This window comes from Gopherus flavomarginatus, chromosome 9 (assembly GCF_025201925.1).
Source record: "Gopherus flavomarginatus isolate rGopFla2 chromosome 9, rGopFla2.mat.asm, whole genome shotgun sequence".
Taxonomy (NCBI): domain Eukaryota; kingdom Metazoa; phylum Chordata; order Testudines; family Testudinidae; genus Gopherus; species Gopherus flavomarginatus.
In genome coordinates this window covers 93,018,434-93,043,259 of record NC_066625.1, presented here as the reverse complement: position 1 = coordinate 93,043,259, position 24,826 = coordinate 93,018,434, and the positions used below count along the sequence as shown (strand labels likewise).

General features: G+C 48.0%; 1 protein-coding gene across 2 annotated transcripts in view; it reads right to left on the bottom strand.

Moving 5' to 3' along the window:
- Nucleotides 1–24,826, bottom strand: part of IQGAP1 (IQ motif containing GTPase activating protein 1) — a 178,745-nt gene that overhangs the window by 77,570 nt on the left and 76,349 nt on the right. For both annotated transcript variants that reach the window (XM_050967187.1, XM_050967188.1), the window contains exon 15: nucleotides 5,015–5,178. In XM_050967187.1, the coding sequence (XP_050823144.1) occupies nucleotides 5,015–5,178 (164 nt within the window). The remainder of the gene's footprint in view (nucleotides 1–5,014; nucleotides 5,179–24,826) is intronic.

Genomic DNA, 24,826 nt, shown 5'->3' with positions numbered 1-24,826 from the left:
AAGAGGGTGCTCCAGGCTGGGACCAAGCAGTTAGGAGAGTGGGAGGGGGATTAGGGCTGGGGCAGGGGCGCAGAAGGAGGTCAGGGGTGTAGGCTCCAGGTGTCGCTTACCTCAAGCAGCTTCCGGAAGCAGCGGCATGTCCCCCCTCCAGCTCCTACTCAGAGGCGGAGCCAGGCAGGTCTGCACACTGCCCCGTCCGCAGGCACCACCCTTGCAGCTCCCACTGGCCGTGGTTCCCGGCCAATGGGAGCTGCTGGGATGGCGCTTGGGGCAGGAGCACTGCATGGAGCCCCCTGGTTACCCCTATGCATAGGAGCTGGAGGGGGGACATGCCCCTGCTTCTGGGAGCCATGTGGAGCCATGGCATGTGCGGAGTGGGGCAAGCCCTTGACCCTGCTCCCTGGCTGGAGCACCGGAACAGGGCAAGCCCCCAACTCCACTCGCCGGCGGGAGCTTGAGGACTGGATTAAAATGTCTGAAGGGCCGGATACGGCCCTGAGCCATAGTTTGCCCACCCTTGCTCTAGCCTATTTATGAAGAGGCTACAAAACATGTAAAAAGAGTTCTTAAACAGGATTCAAACTTGGTTTCTCCTCATCCACATTGTGAGGCCAAAATGAATTAGAATGGTCTTTGGCTGGAAGTGCATTTAAACAGACTTTAAACTAAGCGTGGGAACCCTGTTTAACAAGCCATCATATATAGGGCCTTCATCACACACACTGAACTGTTCTGGTTGGACTCTGAACAAAACTAGTCAGCTGTGTTTATGTGCAGGAGACTGAGATGAGGAAAAAGGGGTAGAAGTTTAACGAAGACCTAAAACAGATGCATGAAGAACAAATGACCTTGCAGCTGCCAAGTATAGTCTCTCCCCACCCACTATTTGCTTCCTGTTGCTAATTACTAAAAACTGAAAGCACGTCCCTCAGCCCTCACTGTACAGAATACAGGAAACGCTCAACTCTAGCACGAAGTCCACCACAGCCATACAGCATAAAGAGCCACTCTCTACAGTGTGAAACAGGGGGTTTGAGGGTCAGTTCCAAAAGAGGCATTTCCTAACATCCTCTGAATTTGCCCTATTAACATAGTTTAATTCCGTAGCTTTGAGGCAGGTCACACAATGACTTGGATATCTGTTGCTTTCTTGAGTGAAAGGGACATGTCCAAAACAGGCAGCTTTCAGCTAAAGGTCAACCTGATCCCAGGAGAATGGCATAAGGAGAGAAACTACCCTGGTGGAGGGGGGAAGAGGACTTTTCTAGTCCACTTTGATAAAGGTAACAACTTTGCACACTCCGATCTCTGATAGTAAAAGTCAATCCACAGCATGTCCGGAGGACTACGATGGCTTTGGAAAAAAACTCACACATTTAGCATTGCAGGGCTTCAGGCACATGCAGTGAATAGTAAGGAAACTATTTCTCTTTCTTCTCTATGAAAACAGACCTTGCTTTTGACTTCTCTAAAAACTTCCACATGTATTCTTGCCTGGAAAATGTCAGCTATGCATACAGTAGCCCACCATCCAAGGAGAAACTAAGTGACTGTTACTCTTGGCAATCATACAGTCAGTCCAAGATATACACATTTACTAGCTAGTACTAGTCAGGTTAAAGATTTTCATTGTTTTCCTTCTATACTGTTGTCTAATATCTCAATTTCTAAAATTACTTCAAGTGCAGCTGGGAGGGGCCCTGAAGCTGAGTTAATGCCCAAAAAAGGCAATTTCACCCCAACTGCAGTTACCAGCCCAGCCTGGCACAAGCTCCCAGCACACTAAAAGGAGCTCATTATTTCACACTGACTCAGCAAAAGGAAATGATTCAACCCCAGATCAGTTCCTGAGAGATTTTAACCCTTTCAGGGCCCTCATTTGCATTAGTAATTTGTGCAATTATCAGCCATCTCCATTTCAAAAGTTTACCTTTATATGGAACCACTGCTGATCTCCACATAGGTCTTAGTCTCATAAACCAAATTCCTGCCTAGATAAAGTCAGTGATGGATTTTGAGATAAGCTCTCCTCCTCAAGTCACCAAAGGCAGAGAAATCTACCATCCCCTTCCCCAGGGAGAACAGAAAAAGGCAAGGTCAGTTTCTGACTCCAAACTACCCAAAGCAGGCACATCCCAACAAGAATCATGCCCCCCTACCTCTTCCCCAGCTATGAAGACAAGCCGCATACTTATCTCCCTAACTTCTGCTTGTTATTATCTAGTGCTGAAAGCCTGCCAAATTCTTTACAGACAATTCAGGAGATAATGTTCCCACTTACAATCTATACCATCATCAGATCAGGGATAGGAAGCAAGAGAAGTAAGCAGGCAGCTTGTTGGTAGCATGTGTTTTGCATGTTCTCTCCTTCCCCAAATCTCTCAATGAATCGGTTATTCATTGGTCTCTATAATTTTATTTTCTATATTATAAAATTAGATATATTTTACATTAAAAACTGATATTAAGAGAATGCTAATATTGCAAAGTCAAGCACTTAAAAGTTAGGAAATGCCAAAATGAAGGCTACCTGTACAAACTTCATTTGACTGATTATGATTCAAACTTCAATTACATGATCACATGCTATATTTTCCATAGGACCTTTGTCTCATTCAGTGCTCACAATGCGGCTCCAGAGTAGTAAGGGGAGTGGCACCTTAACACATGCCACTGTGTGCAGCTCTGCTAATCAAGTGTGTGGCACTTGATTCACTCCTGGGCAGCCATGCAACCACACAGCTTAGAGGGAACACAGCCGCCAAGCCCAGGTAAAGAGACTTGAGCTACCAGGGCTCACACAAGAATACTAAAAATAACTGTGCAAACATTGCAGCAGTGGGGGAGGGTCAGACCAACCACCTGAGCTTAGACTCGGGGAGTAGGATGGGTTTGAGTTCAAAGGCAAGCCCAAGTGTCTGCCAGTGCCATGATGTCTACACAGCTATTTTTAGTGTACTAGCATGAGCCTGGCTAGCACAAGTCTGTCTACCTGGGTTGGGAGGCTCGCTCCCAGCTGCAGAGTAGACATAGCCAGAGAGATTAAGCCCCAAATTGTCAACTGCCCACTACATTTGGGTGCCCAACCTGAGACTCCTGTAGAATCAGATTTTTTCAGAATACTGAACACTTTATAGGCTCACAGTACAGTTCCCACTGATTTCACTTACAGTTGTGAGTGCTCAGTACTTTTGCAAATCAGACCCCCGGTCTCTCAGTTAGGGCAGCCAATAAATGAGGAATACATGCTGGCATCCACCTGTCAAAAGTTGGGTTTAAGTGACTTGCCCTAGCATCACAAAGGAACTTTGTGTTAGAGGCAGGGATATAATCCAGTTAGGTCTGTAATATGGAGATATACCTATCTCATAGAACTGGAAGGGACCCCGAAAGGTCATCAAGTCCAGCCCCCTGCCTTCACTAGCAGGACCAGTTTTTCAGCATGGCATTCAACTGCCTTAACCAAGAGACCAATCTTTCTCTTCCTGCAGCTCCCTGCCTCATTCACTACACACTTTCCATCTTTTGGAACAAATGAACTGGGGTCCTACAGAAGAATCTCTCTTTTCCTACAGAACCCTGAGTCACTGTCCATCCTGTGCACTGAACAAGGCAGAGGTCCTGTGGAAAAAAAAAAGCATGTGATCATGAAATTAAAGGCTGCATCATAATGCATATGCACAAGGAGGCCAAATTAACGTTGCACTGGCAACCTTAATTATGATAATTTTTAGTTTTGATTGCTTGACTTCTCAACTTTAACGTTAATGTTCTTTTAATTAAATATAATCATATAAAACATGTCAACAGGGAAATAGTGTGTAGGAGTAGGGAAGTTATATTACTTATGTGGCATTGGTGCAACTGCTACTAGACTCTACGCTTCAAGAAGGATGTTGAAAAACTAAAGAGGATTCAGAGAAGAGCTAAAAGAATATTTGTGATCCAGAAAATCTTCCATACAGTGAGAAAGACAATAGTTCAATCTATTTAACTTACTAACGAGAGTGCTAAAAGGTGATTTGATCACAGTCTACATGTACTTCACAGGGAAAAGATATTTAATACTAGAGGGTTTTTTAATCTAGCAAAGGCAGAAAAAGATCCATTAATCCATGGGGCAGGGGGGAGAGGGATAGCTCTCCGTGGTTTGAGCATTGGCCTGCTAAACCCACGGTTCTCAGTTCAAACCTTGAGGGGGCCACTTAGGGATCTGGGGCAAAAATCATTACTTGGTCCTGCTAGTGAAGGCAGGGGGCTGGACTCAATGACCTTTCAAGGTCCCTTCCAGTTCTAGGAGATAGGTATATCTCCAATTAATAATTATTATTATAAAATGCAAATTTGTAACAGTGGGGGTAATTAACCATTCTTACAATTTACCAAAGGATGTCCATCACTTGGGAGAATTTCAATCAAGACTGGATATCTTCCTAAAAGTTCTTGTTCATCCATAAATTATTGGGCTTGTTGCAGGGATTACTGAGTGAAAATTTCATTGCCTATGTTACGTCAGAGACCCAAGTAGGTGATCATAATTGTCCCCTTTGGTCTTAAAAATCCATGAATCCATGAAAATTGCAGGTTTTGAGAAGTTATAAATCCAGTGATTTTGGGTCTGTGTATTTGCTGCACACTGAAGGACCTCACTTCTGAAAGTTACCCAAAAGCCTCTGTGTGCCCTCAACAAAAGTGCTGCAAACTATAGAATCGGTACTCCAAGAGTCCCAAAATGCATTAGTACAACCTCTGTTGTATGAACTGAACTGAAGCAATAACAAGAGATGCAATGATCCATGCCTGCAGCAGTTTTCTGGGTTTATGGTGACATCCAGCTTGTGGTTGCAAAACTATTTTTCTTTAGTGTAGACAAAACCTAAGTGTCAAAATATGATCATCACCACAGAAGGCCTGACAATTGCTCCACTGACATCAGCACTATTTCTGCCATAATCAAACAACAGAATATGCTGGACTACAAAAATTCTGCAGAGACTCGTTTAATAGCACTCACCTGTGCTTTCTCCCTCTTGGCTCGGATCAACGTGTCCTGGTAGTGCTGTGCTACCTTTGGGGTTACCCCCTCCAGTTTTGCTGCAGGGATCTGTAAGGCCTGAAGGGTCTTTCTGGGGTCCCCCTCGTCCAGAGCTTCATTAATAAGGCCAATTGCTAAAATCCCTAGAAAAGAAAGAATATAAGGGACAGTTTCTGGTCAGCAGAAGATCACAAGCAACGTTTTATCATCACTGAAAAGACAGTTACTCACCTTTGTAACTGTTGTTCTTCGAGATGTGTTGCTCATATCCATTCCAATTAGGTGTGTGCGCGCCACGTGCACGTTTGTCGGAAGATTTTTACCCTAGCAATACTCGGTGGGTCGGCTGGGTCGCCCCCTGGAGTGGCGCCGTTATGGCACCGGATATATACCCCTGCCGACCCATCGGCCCTTCAGTTCCTTCTTGCCGGCTACTCTGACAGAGGGAAAGGAGGGCGGGTTTGGAATGGATATGAGCAACACATCTCAAAGAACAGTTACAAAGGTGAGTAACCGTCTTTTCTTCTTCGAGTGCTTGCTTATATCGATTCCAATTAGGTGATTCCCAAGCTTTACCTAGGCGGTAGGGTCGGAGTGAGATGTTGCAGAATGCAAAACGGCTGAGTCAAATGCTGCATCATCTCTGAACTGTTGAACCAATGCGCAATGTGAGGCAAAGGTGTGAATCGATGACCAGGTAGCTGCCCGACATATTTCCTGGATGGGAACATGGGCCAGGAAGGCGGCAGATGAAGCTTGAGCCCGAGTAGAATGGGCGGTGAGGTGGCTCAAGGGAACATGAGCCAAATCATAGCATGTACGGATGCAGGATGTTACCCAAGATGAAATTAGTTGGGATGAGACTGGTAGGCCTTTCATCCGGTCTGCCACAGCTACAAAGAGCTGAGGTGACTTTCGGAAGGGTTTTGTTCTCTCAATATAAAAGGCGAGAGCCCTGCGAACGTCTAGGGTGTGCAGCTGTTGTCCCTGACATGATGGATGCGCCTTCGGGAAAAAGACTAGGAGGAAGATGTCTTGATTGACATGAAAGGCGGACACCACCTTAGGGAGGAAGGAGGAGTGTGGTCGCAGCTGTACCTTGTCCTTATGGAATACCGTACATGGGGAGTCCGCTGTTGAGGCCCGAAGCTCAGATACTCGTCTTGCCAAAGTAATAGCGACGAGGAAGGCTGTCTTCCAAGAAAGGTACAGCAGCGAGCAGGTGGCCAGTGGTTCGAAAGAAGCACCCATAAGATTGGCTAGCACCAGGTTGAGATCCCAGGTAGGGGTCGGGCGTCTGACTTGAGGGTACAAATGTTCCAATCCCTTGAGGAACCTTGAAACTATGGGGTGAGAGAAGACTGATCGGCCATTTTCCCCTGGGTGGAAGGCGGAGATGGCTGCCAGATGCACCTTTATGGAAGAGACCGCTAGGCCCTGTTCTTTCAGGGACCAGAGGTAGTCCAGGACAGGGACTGAGTTACGCTGAGCGCACCAGCAGGAGAAACGCTTCCACTTGGCCAGATGTGTCATCCTAGTGGAAGGCTTCCTACTGCCCAAGAGCACCTGTTGGACCGAGGCAGAGCAATGCAACTCAGACTGGCTCAACCATGCAGCAACCATGCCGTGAGACGAAGAGACTGCAGGTCCGGATGGTGAAGCCTGCCGAGGTCCTGTGTTACGAGATTCGGCCAGAGTGGCAGGGGAAACGGGTCTGCCACTGAGAGGTCGAACAACATGGTGTACCAGTGCTGCCTCGGCCACGCTGGAGCAATCAGAATCAGGTGGGCACTGTGCATGCGGAGCTTGAGTAGGACTCTGTGGACGAATGGAAACGGTGAGAAGGCATAGAGTAAATGCCTCTTCCACGGGATCAGGAATGCATCTTAGAGGGAGCCCAGGGAGCATCGCTGGAAGGAGCAAAACACCTAGCATTTCCTGTTCTCTCAGGAGGCAAAGTGGTCTATGTGGGGAAACCCCCACTTCTGGAAAACAGAATGGATGACGTCCGGACGAATCGACCACTCGTGAGACAGGAAGGATCTGCTGAGGTGATCCACCACAGTGTTCTACAATACCCACACAAGGAAATAAGGAAACAGATCAACAGAGCCAGACGTGTACCCAGAAACCTCCTACTGCAAGAGAAACCCAAGAGAGAAACCAACAGGACTCCACTGGCCATCACATACAGCCCCCAGCTAAAACCCCTCCAACGCATCATCAAGGATCTACAACCCATCCTGGACAATGATCCCACACTTTCACAGGCCTTGGGTGGCAGGCCAATCCTTGCCCACAGACAACCTGCCAACCTGAAACATATTCTCACCAGTAACTGCACACCACACCATAATAACTCTAGCTCAGGAACCAATTCATGCAACAAACCTCGATGCCAACTCTGCCCACATATCTACACCAGCGACACCATCACAGGACCTAACCAGATCAGCCACACCATCACTGGTTCATTCACCTGCACATCCACCAATGTAATATACGCCATCATATGCCAGCAATGCCCCTCTGCTATGTACATCGGCCAAACTGGACAGTCTCTACGGAAAAGGATAAATGGACATAAATCAGACATTAGGAATGGCAATATACAAAAACCTGTAGGAGAGCACTTCAACCTCCTTGGCCACACTATAGCAGACCTTAAGGTGGCCATCCTGCAGCAAAAAAACTTCAGGACCAGACTTCAAAGAGAAACTGCTGAGCTTCAGTTCATCTGCAAATTTGACACCATCAGCTCAGGATTGAACAAAGACTGTGAATGGCTTGCCAATTACAGAACCAGTTTCTCCTCTCTTGGTTTTCACACCTCAACTGCTAGAACAGGGCCTCATCCTCCCTGATTGAACTGACCTCGTTATCTCTAGCTTGCTTGCTAGCACACATATATATACCTGCCCCTGGATATTTCCATTACATGCATCTGAGGAAGTGGGTATTCACCCACGAAAGCTCATGCTCCAAAACGTCTGTTAGTCTATAAGGTGCCACAGGATTCTTTGCTGCTTTCACAGTGTTCTGGACTCCTGGGAGAAAAGACGTTACCAAATCGATCAAGTGGGCTATACAAAAGTCCCAGAGGTGGAAGGCTTCTTGACAAAGGAGGGAGGAGCGTGCTCTGCCCTACTTGTTTATGTAAAACATGGCCATTGTGTTGTCCATGAACACTGATACACAACGGCCTTGGAGATGGTCTCGAAACACCTGGCATGCTAGATGGACTGCTCTCAGCTCCCGCACACTGATGTGTAAGGCCAGTTCTTGAGGTGACCAGAGGCCTTGAGTGCGAAGGCCCTCGAGGTAGGCACCCCAACCCAGAGATGACGGGTCCGTGGTTAGGGTCATCGAGGGTTGCAGTGGGTGGAATGGCATCCCTGCACAGACTAGAGTGGGGCTGAACCACTAGGTTAGGGAGACCAGAACCTTCCGGGGAATAGAGAGCACCGAGTCCAGGCTGTCTCTGTGTGGTTGGTATATTGAAGTAAGCCAGGTTTGAAAGGGACGGAGATGTAGCCTCGTGTGCTTGGTCACAAAGGTGCAGGAGGCCATGTGACCTACTAGGCTGAGGCAGGTGCACACCGACGTTGTCAGAAAGGTTTGAAGACCTCGAATAAATGAAGCCATTGCTTGAAAATGCACTGCGGGAGGCAGACTCTGGCCAGATTGGCATCCAGAACCGCTCCGATGAAGTCTATTCTCTGCGTGGGTGTCAGAGTAGACTTCTCTGTGTTGATCATCAGGCCTAGGCTCCCAAAGAGGTCTTTGACGACGCGCAGGTGTTGCGACACTTGTAACTAGGAAGTTCCTCGAATGAGCCAATCGTCGAAATACAGGTAGATGTCTACCCGACGACGACGGAGGGAGGCAGCGACTACAATCGTGCATTTTGTGAACACGCGGAGCCGTAGAAAGGCCAAACAGAAGTACAGTGAACTGAAAGTGTTGATGGTTGACCACAAAACGGAGGTACCGTCTGTGTGGTGGCTAAACTGCAATGTGGAAATACGCGTCCTTCATATTGAGGGTGGCATAGCAGTCTCCCGGATCCAGGGACGGGATAACGGTCCCCAGGGTTACCATGCAGAACTTCAGCTTTATCATGAACTTCTGCGAGAACTCAAGATCTAGGATCGGTCGTAGACCTCGCTTTGCCTTGGGGATTAGGAAGTAGCAGGAATAAAATCCCTTGCCCCTCGTGTTTTTTGGCACCTCCTCTATGGCTCCCATGGCTAGGAACGACTGGACCTCTTGTAAAAGGAATTGCTAGTGAGACAGGTCCCTGAAGAGGGATGGGGAGGGAGGGTGGGAAGGAGAGGTTGAAACAAACTGGAGATGGTATCCCACTTCCACCGTGCACAGGACCCAACGATCTGAAGTTAGCTGGGACCAGGCAGGGAGCAATTGGGAGAGGCAGTTGAAAAAGGGAGGAGAAGGATCCGGTAGAGCAACTGGTGGGCCGCCCTCGGGCGTTCCATCAAAAGTTCTGCTTGGGCCCCACTGATGGTTTAGGGGGCGCCTGATTTTGACCTCCTTGAGGGCCAGACTGCCTCTGACGATTCCCTCTACCATGCTTTCTGCTAAAGTCCTGACGCGGCCTAGGCGGGGCATAAGGGCGGTGTGGCTGGGGCTGGAAGGTCCTGCGTTGGGTCACTGGCGTGTGCATACCCAGCAAGCGCATTATAACGCGATTGCAAGGTCTGAAGGACAATCTGGGGTCAGTCTTATCTGAGAACAGGCCCTGGCCTTCGAAGGGCAAATCCTGAATAGTTTGTTGTAATTCAGGGGGAAGGCCTGATACCTGGAGCCAGGAGATATGCCTCATCGCTGCTCCTGATGCCAGAGTTCTGGCTGCAGAGTCCGCTGCATCCAGAGAGGCTTGGAGGGAGGGTCTTGCTACCTTTTTACCCTCCTCAAGTAGGGCCGTAAATCCTTGACGGGACTCCTGGGGAAGAAGCTCCGTAAACGTCCCCAAGGACACCCATGTGTTAAAGTTATATCTACTTTGGAGGGCTTGCTGGTTTGCCACCCTAAGCTGGAGACCCTCGGCCGAGTATATTTTGCGGCCTAGGAGGTCCATGCGCCTAGCCTCCTTTGACTTAGGAGCCGGGGCTTGCTGGCCATGATGCTCCCTTTCGTTCACCGATTGCACCACTAAAGAGCAAGGAGGTGGGTGAATGTAGAGATATTCATACCCCTTTGAGGGGACCATATATTTTCTCTCTACTCCCCTTGCCGTAGGTGGAATTGAGGCTGGGGATTGCCAAATGGTGTCTGCATTAGCCTGTATGGTGCGGATAAACGGAAGAGCCACTCTAGTAGGTGCATCAGCCAACAGGATGCCCACAACAGGGCCCTCTATTTCAGGGACCTCCTCCACCTGTAAGTTCATATTCTGAGCCACTTGTCTCAAAAGGTCTTGATGGGCCCTGAGATCAATTGGTGGAGGGCCTGAGGAGGATGTTCCTGCCACCGCCTTGTCAGGCGAGGAGGAGGAGGAGAGGCCCGGGACCAGGGGGTCCTGTGGAGGCTCCTGTACTTGAGGAGCGTCATCTGCATCAGGTGGAACCTGGGTATCGGAGCCTCATCTGTGCCCGTGGGGGGAGGGCGGCGGCTTACTGTCACCTCTGGTACCCAGTGTTCTGATGGGGCCGATCGTGGAGCCACTCATGGAGCACCTTGGGCTTGGTGGTATGCCCACAGTGTCCAGAAGGACCAGTGATGAGGCACTTGCCCGTGGCTCTGGGTCTCTGGAAATATATGGCTGGGGATGTCAGAGTCACGCTCCTGAGGATAGGATGCGCTACCAGCCTGTGATGACACCGATGTGTGTCTCGATGGCCACGGTGGTGCCAATAGGCCCTGGGAGGGTGCCACTGTTCTGGATGCTTGATCCCAGGGCGGTACCAGGGAGTGGTACCGGGAGCTATAACGGTACCGCAAGCGAGACTGGGACCTTCTACTGTAGCAGTGCCGGGAGGTCAACCGGGATCTTGAGTCCCTTCGTCTGGAGCGACTGCGGGATACACGGCGCCGAGAGCGGTGCCATGAGTCGGATCGGTACCGGGAGTATCTGGCCGGCGAACGAGATGTCGAACAGTGCCGCGAGTGCGACCGGTACCGCGATGGAGAGCGGTGCCGGGACTGCGAGCGGCGCCGGGAGCGGGAACAACGTGATCGAGAGCCTCTGTGAGACCATGATCTTGAACAACGTCTCTCTGTTGGACCAACGGAAGGTGGCCTTACCAAGGCCGGTTTCCCGATGGATTGTATGACCCGCACTGGTGCTGCCGGGGGTTGAGGTCGTGTCGGCTCCGTCAAGGCGAGGAGCTCCCTTGCCATGGAGAAGGTCTCCAGTGTAGAAGGGAGGGCAAGCTCAACCACAGCATGAGCCGGGGAGTTGTCAGGCACCAGACTCAACGGCCCTTGTGGGTCCGGAATCACGGTGCCGCGCTCAGTAGAGCCGCGATCAGCAGTGCCATAGTCGACGGTGCCGTGGCAGATGACGGTGCCGGGTGAACTGTCTTTGAAGAGCGCTCCTTCTGTGGAGCAGAAGCAGCTGGACTGCTATGTTGCTTCCTGGGTCTCGGTGACAGGGGGCGGTGCCGAGCAGATGTCGGTGCCGGTAAGGGTCGGTGCTGGGGCTCCTTCTCGGTACTGGAGCGGTCCGGGGCCGAAGGGGCACTCCTTACAGAAGCAGTCTGTTGGGCGCTTAGTACAGACGCTGCAGGACTAAGTGCCGACTCCATGAGGAGCTGTTTTCATTGGAAGTCCCACTCCTTCTTCGCCCTCGGTTTAAATGACTTGCAGATGCGGCACTTATTGGTAAGATGGGATTCTCTTAGGCACTTGAGGCAGGAGTCATGGGGATCCTCTATTGGCATCGGCTTTTGGCACGCCGAGCATGGTTTGAATCCCGGTGCCTTGGGCACGGGCCCATACCGGGGTGGAGGAAAGGGGCTAATCCCCGATCCCACCTTAAACTATATACACTAACTATAAATACAACAACTAATACTAACTATAATTACAAGAATTCGAACTATACACACAATAAACAGCAAAGAACTACAAGTAGCTAGGGACGTGGAGATTAGCAAAGCCGCGCTCCACAGTTCCAACGACCGTCACGGACAGTAAGAAGGAACTGAAGAGCCGCTGGGTCGGCAGGGGTAAATATCTGGCGCCATAATGGCACCACTCCAGGGGGCGACCCAGCCTACCCACCGAGTGTTGCTAGGGTAAAAATCTTCCGACAAATGTGCACGCGGCGTGCACACACCTAACTGGAATCAATATGAGCAAGCACTCGAAGAAGAATGGCTAGAGTCCTTATTAAAACTGTTTTCAGCTGAGAATTATAATGACGTATTCAGCTTTTCTGGTGAAGACACCTATCTAATTTCTTCACGTGTACAATGTCCATTCAGTGCTCTGGACATTGTACAAAAACCAAACTGCTCAATGGCTCAAGGAAACCATAAGGAGAGTGTCATAAATGGATAGTTAAGAGTTAATAGAACAGAAGTACTTCATGTCTCTTTTGCCTGTAAAGGGTTAACAAGTTCAGTGAGCCTGGCTGTCACCTGACCAGAGGACCAATCAGGGGACAGGATACTTTCAAATCTTGAGGGAGGGAAGTTTTTGTGTGTGCTGTTAGAATTTGGTGGTTGTTTTCTCTGGGGGCTCAGAGGGACCAGATGTGCAACCAGGTTTCTCTCCAATCTCTTTGATAAGGCGAGTAGGCTTATGTTTGTTTTCTTTATTTGCAAATGTGTATTTGGCTGGAAGGAGTTCAAATGTGTATTTTGCTGAAAGGATTTTAATTTGTACTTGTATACTTAGCCTGGGAGGGTATTCCCAGTATCTATAGCTGAAAGACCCTGTAACATACTCCATCTTAAATTTACAAAGATAATTTTTACTGTTTTTTCTTTCTTTAATTAAAAGCTTTTCTTGTTTAAGAACCTGATTGTTTTTTTATTCTGGTAAGACCCCAGAGGACTGGGTCTGGATTCACCAGGGAATTGGTGGGAAAAAAGGAGGGAAAGGGGAGAGAGAGAGGTTAATTTCTCTCTGTGTTAGGATTACTTTCTCTCTCAGGGAGAGTCTGGGAGGGGGAGAGAGAAGGAGGGGGGGAAGGTGGATTTTCCTCTCTGTTTCAAGATTCAAGGAGTTTGAATCACAGTGATCTTCCAGGGTAACCCAGGGAGGGGAAGCCTGGGAGAGGCAACGGTGAGGAAAAGGGTTTACTTTCCTTGTGTTAAGATCCAGAGGGTCTGGGCCTTGGGGGTCCCCAGGCAAGGTTTTGGGGGGACCAGAGTGTACCAGGCACTGGAATTCCTGGTTGGTGGCAGCGCTACAAGTACTAAGCTGGTAATTGAGCTTAGAGGAATTCACGCTGGTACTCCATCTTTTGGATGCTAAGGTTCAGAGTGGGGAATTATACCATGACAGAGAGACATAAAGAGCTCTATGGCATCCATCACATCTGTATCTCATAAACTAAAAGTTTCCAGGTTTAATCCGCTCTACAGAGGAATCTCCAGGCTAATTTGGGGGAAAGTCTTAAATAAAATGAAAAACATTTTAAGAACTGAAAAATTAGCTTTTCATATTTTATAAAGAAGTTACTCTCCTTGTGCAGTAACGATGGTTCTTCAAGATGTGTCCCCCCATGGATGCTCCTCTGTAGTGTCCCTCTGGATGCTCCACTGTAGGTGTGATTGCGTCCCTATGCTGCTGATCGGAGAACTTCGGTATCAGTGTCCATTAGGCCTGCACATGCACTATCCCTCCCCGTGTTGCGCCACAAGGCTAGCCCATGTGCGTGGGCTAACGCCCCTCAATTCCTTCTCTATCACAGAGTCAGAAACAAGAAATCCGAAGGAGAGGGAAGAAGGGTGGACACATCTCGAAGAACCCCAAGGTAACTACTACTACTTCATTGAAATAGCATCCCTATAGGTGCTCCATAACCCAACCTCCTCCTCTCTACTTCGGAGTTCTTGTCACTGTAGGTGACTCTCGAGCAATACCCCTTCTGGAGGGTTGGGACTTTGGAGTCGGATGGACCATGGAGCCAAGGCATCAGAGACACAGTCACCAGTGATCGCAAAGCATTCTGCAGAAGTATGAACTGATGCCCATGTCGCTGCTCTACAGATTTCTGAAATAAGGACATTCTTGAAGAAGGTGACAGAAGAAGAGATCGACCTTGTGGAGTGCGTAAAAATAGAGTTTGGAGGAGTCATATTTCGAACTTGGTAATAATGTCTGATTCAACTCAAAAGCCTCTGGGCTGATATTGCTGAGCTCTTGGATCTTTCCGCAATGGAGAAGAAAATCCTAGGGAACTTCCTGAAGGCCTTTGTCCAGTCCAGGCAGAAGGCCAATGTTCTCCTGACATCTAGGGTATGTAATATAGCCTCGCTGTTGTTTTGGTGAGGCTTGGGGTAGAAGATTGGAAGGTGAATCAACTGATTCATGTAAAATGGAGAGGTTACATTGGGGATGAATTTTAGATGCAGCCTGAGCATAATCTTGTCCAGAAAAAATACTGTGGAAGGGTGATGCGCCACCAGAGCCGCCATCTCTCCTATTCTCCTGGCCAAGGTAATTGCTATCAGGAAGGCCATTTTCATTGATAGGTATGTCAGCAAACAAGTTTCCATGGCTTCAAAGGTAGGCCTAGTCAGTCCTTTAAGTACCAGGTTTAGGTCCCACATGGAGGTAGAAAGTCGAAGTTGAGGGAAGAGGCTTGCTATATCCTTGAGGAACCTTATAAGTAGTTGGGTGTGACAGCACTGAATACCTTTCTACAGTTTGGTAGAAAGCTGTTATAGCCATTAGGTGAGCCCTAAGAGAACTCAGAGATTGTCCCAACTGTTTTAGGGTCAAAGCATAATCCAGGATATGCAGAAGAGTCGCAGACATTGGAGAGATTTGTTGTGATGTGCATCAAATCTGAAACCCGGACCATTTCTGCAGGTAAGTACGTCATGTCAACGACATCCTACTGTGAAGTATTACCTCCTGTACCTCCCTTGAACAGGAGCTTTCTAGGTGTTGGAACCAAGCAGAAGCCATGCCTTGAGGTGGAGAATCCCCAAGTTGGGATGCAGGGTATGTCGTTTGTTCTGCAAGAGGAGGTGCGGGATGGCCGGGAGAGGTATTGGCTGGCACGTTGTGAGCTGTGCCAGATAAGGTTACAAGGTCTGTTCAACCAAGTAGGAGCAATCCAAAGGATGTGAGCTCCATCCCTTTTTATTTTCAGCATGACCTCTGACAGTAGGGGAAACAGAGGAAAGCTGTAGAGAATATCCTGGTCCCCAGCAGAAGTGGAGAGCATCATCCAGGAAGTGTTGTCCCATTCCTGCTCTGGAGCAGTAACATGGACATTTCTTGTTCAGTGAGTGGTGAAGAGCCCTGTGGATGGTGCCCCACATCATCTTAATAGATTGTTAAGCACAGTCAGGTGTATCTCCTGCTCGTGATTGTGTGGGAATTTGTGAGTTTTTTGTGCCCAGTAGACAAGCCACAGACAGTATAACGTCTTGGGAGATGCACCAATTCCATAGCCTCATCACTTCTGCACACAGGAAGGGCAACCTGGCTTCCCACTGCCGACTGATGTAGTACATACAAGCTATGTTGTCTTTTAGGATCTTTGTGTGTGATCCTGTGATCAGAGGGAGGAAGGAGGTGCAGGTATTCCTGACCATTCGTAGCTTGAGGAGACTGACATGAAGAGGTATCTCCACAGGCCACCATTTGCCTTGTACACCTCTACCCTGATATAACGTGATCCGATATAACACAAATTCGGATATAACATGGTAAAGCAGTGCTCCGGGAGGTCAAAGCAAGTTCGATATAACGAATTTTCACCTATAATGCGGTAAGATTTTTTGGCTCCCGAGGACAGTGTTATATTGGAGTAGAGGTGTATCATGAGATTCACCCCACCCTATGGGTGATGCATTGGTAGTGAGGAACAATGATGGTGATGTTTGCGAGAAGGGGACCCCTTTGCAAACATTGGCTGGGTCTTTCCACCAGTCTGAAGAGTTTTTGATCCTGGTAGGTGGTAACATGGATTTGTCCAGCCTGTTCTTGTTTGCAAACCGAGCTGAACCACATTTGGAGGCATCACATGTGAAGTCTGGCATGTGGTATTAGCACTGTGCCGGCTGCCATATGACCCAAGAATTGGAGGCAGAGCCTGACTGGTATTTGTGGGCTGTTTTGAATGGTGCCTATTAGTGTGACTAAGGATAGGAACCTATGTTGAGGTAAGAGGGCTCTGACCTGTAACGAATCAGTGTCGGCCCCTATGAATTCCAGGCATTGCACTGGAGTGAGGGCTCACTTCTGGATGTTCATCTATAGACCCAGTTCTGTAAACAAGTGAATTGTAGCTTCAGTAACTTGGTGAGCCTCTCAGAGAGATCAGGCTTTGAGGAGGCAATTGTTCAAGTACAGGTAGATCATTGAGAATGTAAATGAGCGGTCACTACTGAGAGAACCTTGGGGAAAAAAAAATCTCAGGATTAATGATAGCCCAAAGGGGAGCACTCTGTATTGATAGTGGTCATATCCCAGAGTGAATCTGAGAAAACATCTGTGAGCCGGTAAGATTAAGATATGAAAACAGGCATCCTGATGGTTGAGGGCTGAAAACCAATCTCCCTGTTCCAATGTTGGAGTGATCGTTGATGCGGTAAACATCTTGAATTTTTGAGCCTTGAACAAACTTGTTGAGAGCTCTGAGATCTGCTATGGGTCTCCAACCTCCCTTCCTTTTGGGTATGAGGAAATAACAGATGCCTCATAGATGTTGAAATACTGGTTCTATGGCTCCTAACTGGAGGAGGTGATCTATCTCTAATCGTAGTAAACTCTCATGAGAAGAGTCCCTGAAGAGGGATGGGGAAGAGTGTTTTGGAGAGGGTAGGGAGGTAAAAAGGATGGAGCTCCCAGTTCGAACAATCTCTAGCACCCATCGGTCCCATGTTATGCATTCCCAAGCACTGCAAAACGCTGCCAATTGGTGGCCAAATAGGTGTGGAACAATGGTCAGCTGTGTCAATCGGGCAACGTGGTCTAATAGTGCCTCAACCTACCCATCAAAAGTAGAGGGCTGAGACAAAAATTGTGGGCCACATGGCTTGCATTTAGGGAATTTCCCTTTCCTTCTTTGTGGCTCGTAGTGGTGATGAGGTTGGTACTGAGGCATGTGTGGTCCATGCTGGGTTTAGGGACTAAATCATTTCTTTTGTCCCAGTATCTAGATACTCAGTGACAGGAGGGTAGCCCTGGAGTCCTTCAGGGTGTGAAGGGAGGCATCAGCCTTCTTTCTGAAGAGCTTTGTGCCTCAAATGGAAGGTCCTTAACCATGGACTGCACCTCTTTCATGAAGCCCAAAAAACGGAGCCATGACACTCGTTGCATCACCATAGTCATGGGGATGGACCAAACCACCACGTCGGCCGCATCAAGGGCAAATTGCAGCAATGTCTTTGCCACCTGAATAATGGCCTTAAATGAGTCACAATGCTTCTGGCATTTTTTCAATAAAATTCTGAGTAATTTATATAATCGTATTTTGCTGTGAGGGCCTGATAGTTATTGAAATGGAACTGTAGAGCGCTGAGGAGTATACTTTTCTGCCCAAAAAGGTCTAGGCACTTCCAATCCCTACCTTAGGGAGTAGTCCTTGACAGGTGTTGTCAGCTGTGGGGGTTGGCCATGTCCACCAGGATGGAGCTGGGTGGTGGGACAGGGAGGACGAAATCAGATTCCTTGGTGGGGACACAGCGTTATTTGTTTGCTCGCTTGCAGGTTGGCGCCACTGATGCTGGGGTTTACCACACTGACTTTGCCAGGTCTAAAATGGCCTTATTAATCATGAGAGCGATCTTTGGAGAGGACGAAGAGTGGAGGATGTCAAGAAGTTGATGGTGGGTATCCCTGACTTCCTCCAATGGTATCTGGAGGGTGTCTGCCACCCACTTCGCCAGTTCCTGGAAGAGATGGAAGTCATCTCCCAAAGATGGTGGAGGAGGCATGACCGTTTCATCTGAAAAGGAGGGTATAATCCTCGGTGTAACTTTCTCCTCAGTACCGGCTTCCTGTTCCTCCCTGACCTGAGGCAGTTCTGAAACCCTCAGCCGCAGCATCTAAGTTATGTGCCTTGAGGGTTCCCAGGTGAGGCTTGAAGCATGAGAGACTTGCTGATACTGTGCAGCCCAAAGATCCTAACATGGTCATTGTGGTGGTGGGTGCCCATGCGTGGCTGTACCGAGGTGGTGGTGGTGGTGGTATCCGTGGGTGTATCTTTGGGCTCTGTTGGTAATAAGCATCATATAGAACTAATTCCTCTGGCTCACTGTCTGAACCCTCGCCAGAGAGAGGAGGGGCATGGCATGGCAGTGGAGATACTTCCTGTGCTTAGTAAAGGCTCAGTGCAGAGGCCCTGGTACCAACAGGTGGGGACTCCAATGCATCCAACACACAGAGGTCTCTGGAGTGGCGGGATTCCACCGGTACCAATATCCCCATGGCTGTGGGGAAGACTCATGTTTACCAGGTGACTCAAGACATGAGTCCAGAGAGCAGCCTCCATGAAGATCATCTTCTGTCTGCAGATTGGGGCCTTAGCTGCTGGAAAAATCCACACTTTTGTTGAATGAGGACTTCCCCAGGGCAATGAATGCACTTGGGAGGGCTTATCTGTGACAGGGATTGCCTCTTTACAAGAGAAGCACTTCTTGAAGCTCGATGAGCTGGGCGTACCCTGCTGGGGGAAAGGTCCCCAACAAGGGAAGAGGTGGGAAAGAAATTAGTCTTTTCTTTTTTTAAAAAAAAGGTAAAAGAAGAAGAAACTACAACTAGAACTACAACCATGAACTAGGAGGCTAACTAACTATAGAAATGTAGATTAAAGTAATGGTCTTAACAGACTGTGAATAACTCCATAGATTGGAGAGGGGGTGCGGCAGTTAGCCCGCAGGGGCTAGATAGCCTCAGGGCGCAGCACAAGGAGAGAGAGCACATGTGCAGTCCCCTCCGATCAGCAGTGCAGGGGACGCAAGCACACATACAATGGAGCAGCCATACAGACACTACTCAAAGAAAAAAAATGTTTTGCTGGACCATGCCCAGTATTCTTATTATAATTATTATTTATTGGTATTTCTGTAGCACCTAGGAACCCAAGTCATGAACTAGGAGACCACTGTGCTAGGCACTGTACAAACAGAAGAGAAGTATGTTCCCTGCCCCAAAGAGCTTACAGTATGAAATTTCCTCTAAGTTGAAAGTTACACTAGTTACAGGACTATAGAAAGATATATGCAATATTTATGTTTGTTATGCAGTGTGACAGGGTCAGGCCAGATGGCTACAGGAGAGTAACAGAAGGTACATACATTAGCCCCAGATTAAGCAGGTCCCTTTTCCCTGAGTAAGATAATGGGCTGTTCCAGAACAATCAGGAAGTTGCTGGAACCAATTATGGCTGGCAGGCTAATTAGGACACGTGGAGCCAATTAAGAAGCTACTAGAATCAATTAGGACAGGTAGGCTAATCAGGACACCTCATTTAAAAAGGTTCTCACTTCAGTTAGTAAGGTGTGCACGAGGAGCTAGGAGCAAGAGGCGTGTAAGGAGCTGAGAGTGAGTAGGAGTACTGCTGGATATCTGAGGAGTACAAGCATCATCAGGAAGAAGGTCCTGTGGTGAGGATAAAGAAGGATTTGGGAGGAGGCCATGGGAAAGTAGCCCAGGGAGTTGCAGCTGTCACACAGCTGTTACAGGAAACACTATAGACAGCTGCAATCCACAGGGCCCTGGGCTGGAACCCAGAGTAGAGGGCGGGCCCAGGTTTCCTCCCATCCCCCCAACTCCCTATTTGATACAAGAGGAGTTGACCTAGACTGTGGGTCTCACTAGGTGGGTCAGCAGAGACTGCAGGGATTGTTCTCCTCCTTTTCCCCATGCTGGCCAGTGATGAGGTTAGCTGAGCAAACAGCAGGTCTGAGCCACTAGCAAAAGTGGCCAAACTGAGGGCTGCTGTGAATCTCTGAGACAAGCAAATCCACCAATAAGCGCAGGACCCACCAAGGCAGAGGAGGAACTTTGTGACAGCAGATACAAACATTTACTGGTTTCTGACTTGAAAAACTTTTTTTTTAAACTTTTTTATTTTTGTTTAGCTGTATGAGAGTGGATTCTGTGCTGTCAGCAGAAATCATCTTCTACAAATGGTTTGAACATAGGGGAAAGAAGAGATCTTCAGAGGAGATAGGAGTTGTGGGGTTTATGAGACAGGACAAAGGACCATATCCCTTCTTCTGCCTATCTAGAAATAGTGGGAGATAATGATGGGGGGTGGAGAAAAAATCAGTAGGAGGGTATCAACATAACAAGCAGAACAACTTAAGGTAGGATTGGTATTGAGATGGGGCACAGAAACAGTCAAACAAAGAAGAGTCCCACACAATTACATCATATAAAGGTAGACAACTAAATACTGACTAATTTTATAAGTGCTTGTATACAAATTCTATAAGTCTAAATACTAATATCATAGAATACCAGGGTTGGAAGGGACCAGGACCAGCTCCAGCTTTTTTACTGCCCCAAGCAGTGAAGCAAAAGCTGCATGTTGCTTCATTCTTTGGTGGCAAGTCCTTCCCTCTGAGAAAGACTTGCTGCTGAACACCTAGATGTGCTGCCCCTTTCCACTGGCTGCCCCAGGCACCTGCTTCCTTTGCTGGTGCCTGGAGCTGGCCCTGGAAGGGACCTCAGGAGGTCATCTAGTCCAACCCCCTGCTCAAAGCAGGACCAATCCCCAGACAGATTTTTGCCCCAGATCCCTAAATGGCCCCCTCAAGGATTGAACTCACAACCCTGGGTCTAGCAGGCCAATGCTCTAACCACTGAGCGAACCCTCCCGCCGTGGTAATAGGTAACCATTATGCTCTTCTTGATAAAGGAGAGAAGGAACCAGCCCCTACAGTAAAGGAGGAGCAGCCTCATACCCCTAAGGCTGAGAGGTCTGCTGCCACCACTGAAAATAGGGAACGTAGGGTAGTGGTGGTCGGAGACTCTCTGCTGAGGGGGACGGAAGCGCCCATCTGTTGCCCTGACATTTCATCTCGGGAGGTATGCTGCCTGCCAGGGGCCCGTATCCGAAATGTTATAGAGGCATTGTCGAGGATTATCCGGCCTTCTGACTACTACGCCATGCTACTCATCCATGTGGGCACAAATGATACTGTGAGGTGTGACGCTGAGCGGATCAAGAGTGACTACAGGGCTCTGGGAGTACAGGTGAAGGGGTTTGGAGCGCAGGTGGTATTCTCTTCGATTCTTCCTGTCAAAGGTAGGGGTCCGGGTAGAGACAGATGCATCATGGAGGTGAATGCCTGGCTGCAAAGATGGTGTCGCCAGGAGGGCTCTGGCTTCCTCGACCACGGGATGCTATTCGAGGAAGGACTGCTAGGCAGAGATGGCGTTCACCTTTCGAGGAGGGGAAAGACCCTATTTGCGCACAGACTGGCTAACCTAGTGAGGAGGGCTTTAAACTAGGTTCGACGGGGACAGGTGTGCAAAGCCCACAGGTAAGTGGGGAACATGAAGACCTGGGAAATGGGTCGGAAACAAGAGGAAGCGTAGGCTATAATGGCAGAGAGAAAGGAGGGTGTGGCAAAACTCGGAGGCAAGATCAAACCAGTATCTTAGATGCCTATATACAAATGCGAGAAGTATAGGTAATAAGCAGGAAGAACTGGAAGTGCTAATAAATAAATAAAACTATGACATTGTTGGCATCACTGAAACTTGGTGGGATAATACACACGATTGGAATGTTGGTGTGGATGGGTATAGTTTGCTCAGGAAGGATAGACAGGGGAAAAAGGGAGGAGGTGTTGCCTTATATATTAAAAATGTACACACTTGGACTGAGGTGGAGATGGACATAGGAGACGGAAGTGTTGAGAGTCTCTGGGTTAGGACAGATTCATAGATTCTAGGGTCAGAAGGGACCAATGAGATCATCTAGTCCGACCCCCTGCACAAAGCAGGCCACAGAACCCTACCCATCCACTTCTATAACAAACCCCTAACCTATGCCTGAGTTATTGAAGTCTTCAAATTGTGTTTTGAAGACCTCAAGCTGCAGAGAATCCACCAGCAAGTGACCCATGCTGCAGGGGAAGGCAAAAAACCTCCAGGGCCTCTGCCAATCTGCCCTGGAGGAAAATTCCCTCCCGACCCCAAATATGGCGATCAGCTAAACCCTGAGCATGTGGGCAAGACTCACCAGCCAGCACTCAGAAAATAATTCTCTGCAGTAACTCAGATCCCATCCCATCCAACATCCCATCACCAACCACTGGGCATACTTATCTGGCGATAATCAAAGATCAATTGCCAAAATTAGGCTCTCCCATCATACCATCCCTTCCATAAACTTATCAAGCTTAATCTTAAAGCCAGATATGTCTTTTGCCCCCACTACTCCCCTTGGAAGGCTGTTCCAGAACTTCACTCCTCTAATGGTAATAAACCTTCGTCTAATAAAAGGGGTAAAAAACAAGGGTGATGTTGTGCTAGGAGTCTACTACAGGCCACCTAACCAGGTGGAAGAGGCTTTTTTTAAACAACTAACAAAATCATCCAAAGCCCAAGATTTAGTGGTGATGGGGGACTTCAACTATCCAGATATATGTTGGAAAAATAACACCGCGGGGCACAGACTATCCAATAAGTTCCTGGACTGCACTGCAGACAACTTTTTATTTCAGAAGGCTGAAAAAGCTACTGGGGGGAAGCTGTTCTAGACTTGATTTTAACAAATAGGGAGGAACTCATTGAGAATTTAAAAGTAGAAGGAAGCTTGGGTGAAAGTGATCATGAAATCATAGAGTTTGCAATTCTAAGGAAGGGTAGAAGGGAGTACAGCAAAATAGAGAGACAATGGATTTCAGGAAGGTGGATTTTGGTAAGCTCAGAGAACTGATAGGTAAGGTCCCATGGGAATCAAGACTGAGGGGAAAAACAACTGAGGAGAGTTGGCAGTTTTTCATAGGGACACTATTAAGGGCCCAAAAGCAAGCTATTCCGATGGGTAGGTGTCACGGAGTGTGGGGGAGTCCAGCTTTGCACCCCTCTTCTGGGACCCACAGTGACTCTCAGCCAGCCAGTAAAACAGAAGGTTTATTGGACAACAGGATTGCAGGTTACAGCAGAGCCTGGAGGCCCAACCAGGACCCCACAATCGAGTCCTTCTCGGGGTTCAGGGCGGTTGGATCCCAGCATAGGATCCCCTGAATTCCCCTCACCCAGCCCAAAACCGAAACTGAACTGCCCCTTCTCCAGCCGGCCAATTCCTTTGTCCAGCTTCCCGGGCCAAGGTGCTAACCCCTTCCCCCATACCTGGCTCAGGTTACAGGCTTAAAGATCCTGTCCCTCACCTAAAGACATCCCCAACTCTCCCATCCCTCACACAGACAGCCCCTACTCCACTACAGTAGGAAAGATAAAAAAATGTGGCAAAAGACCACCTTGGCTTAACCACAAGATCTTGCATGACCTACAAAATAAAAAGGAGTCATATAAAAAATGGAAACTAGGACAGATTACAAAGGATGAATATAGGCAAACAACACAGGAATGCAGGGGCAAGATTAGAAAGGCAAAGGCACAAAATGAGCTCAAACTAGCTATGGGAACAAAGGGAAACAAGAAGACTTTTTATCAATACATTAGAAGCAAGAGGAAGACCAAGGACAGGGTAGGCCCATTGCTCAGTGAGGAGGGAGAAACAGTAACAGGAAACTTGGAAATGGCAGAGATGCTTAATGACTTCTTTGTTTCAGTCTTCACTGAGAAGTCTGAAGGAATTTCTAACCTAGTGAATGCTTATGGGAAGGGGATAGGTTCAGAAGATAAAATAAAAAAAGAGCAAGTTAAAAATCACTTAGAAAAGTTAGATACCTGCAAGCCACCAGGGCCTGATGAAATGCATCCTAGAATACTCAAGGAGTTAATAGAGGAGGTATCTGAGCCTCTAGCTATTATCTTTGGAAAGTCATGGGAGACGTGGGAGATTCCAGAAGACTGGAAAAGGGCAAATATAGTGCCCATCTATAAAAAAGGGAAATAAAAACAACCCAGGAAACTACAGACCAGTTAGTTTAACTTCTGTGCCAGGGAAGATAATGGAGCAAGTAATTAAAGAAATCCTCTGCAAACACTTGGAAGGTGGTAAGGTGATAGGGAATAGCCAGCATGGATTTGTAAAGAACAAATCATATCAAACCAATCTGATAGCTTTCTTTGATAGGATAACGAGTCTTGTGGATAAGGGAGAAGTGGTGGATGTGGTATACCTAGACTTTAGTAAGGCATTTGATATGGTCTCGCATGATATCCTTATTGATAAACTAGGCAAATACAATTTAGATGGGGCTACTATAAGGTGGGTGCATAACTGGCTGGATAACCGTACTCAGAGAGTAGCTATTAATGACTCCCAATCCTGCTGGAAAGGTATAACAAGTGGGGTTCCGCAGGGATCTGTTTTGGGACCGGCTCTGTTCAATATCTTCATCAACGACTTAGATATTGGCATAGAAAGTACGCTTATTAAGTTTGCAGATGATACCAAACTGGGAGGGACTGTAACTGCTTTGGAGGACAGGGTCAAAATTCAAAATGATCTGGACAAATTGGAGAAATGGTCTGAGGTAAACTGGATGA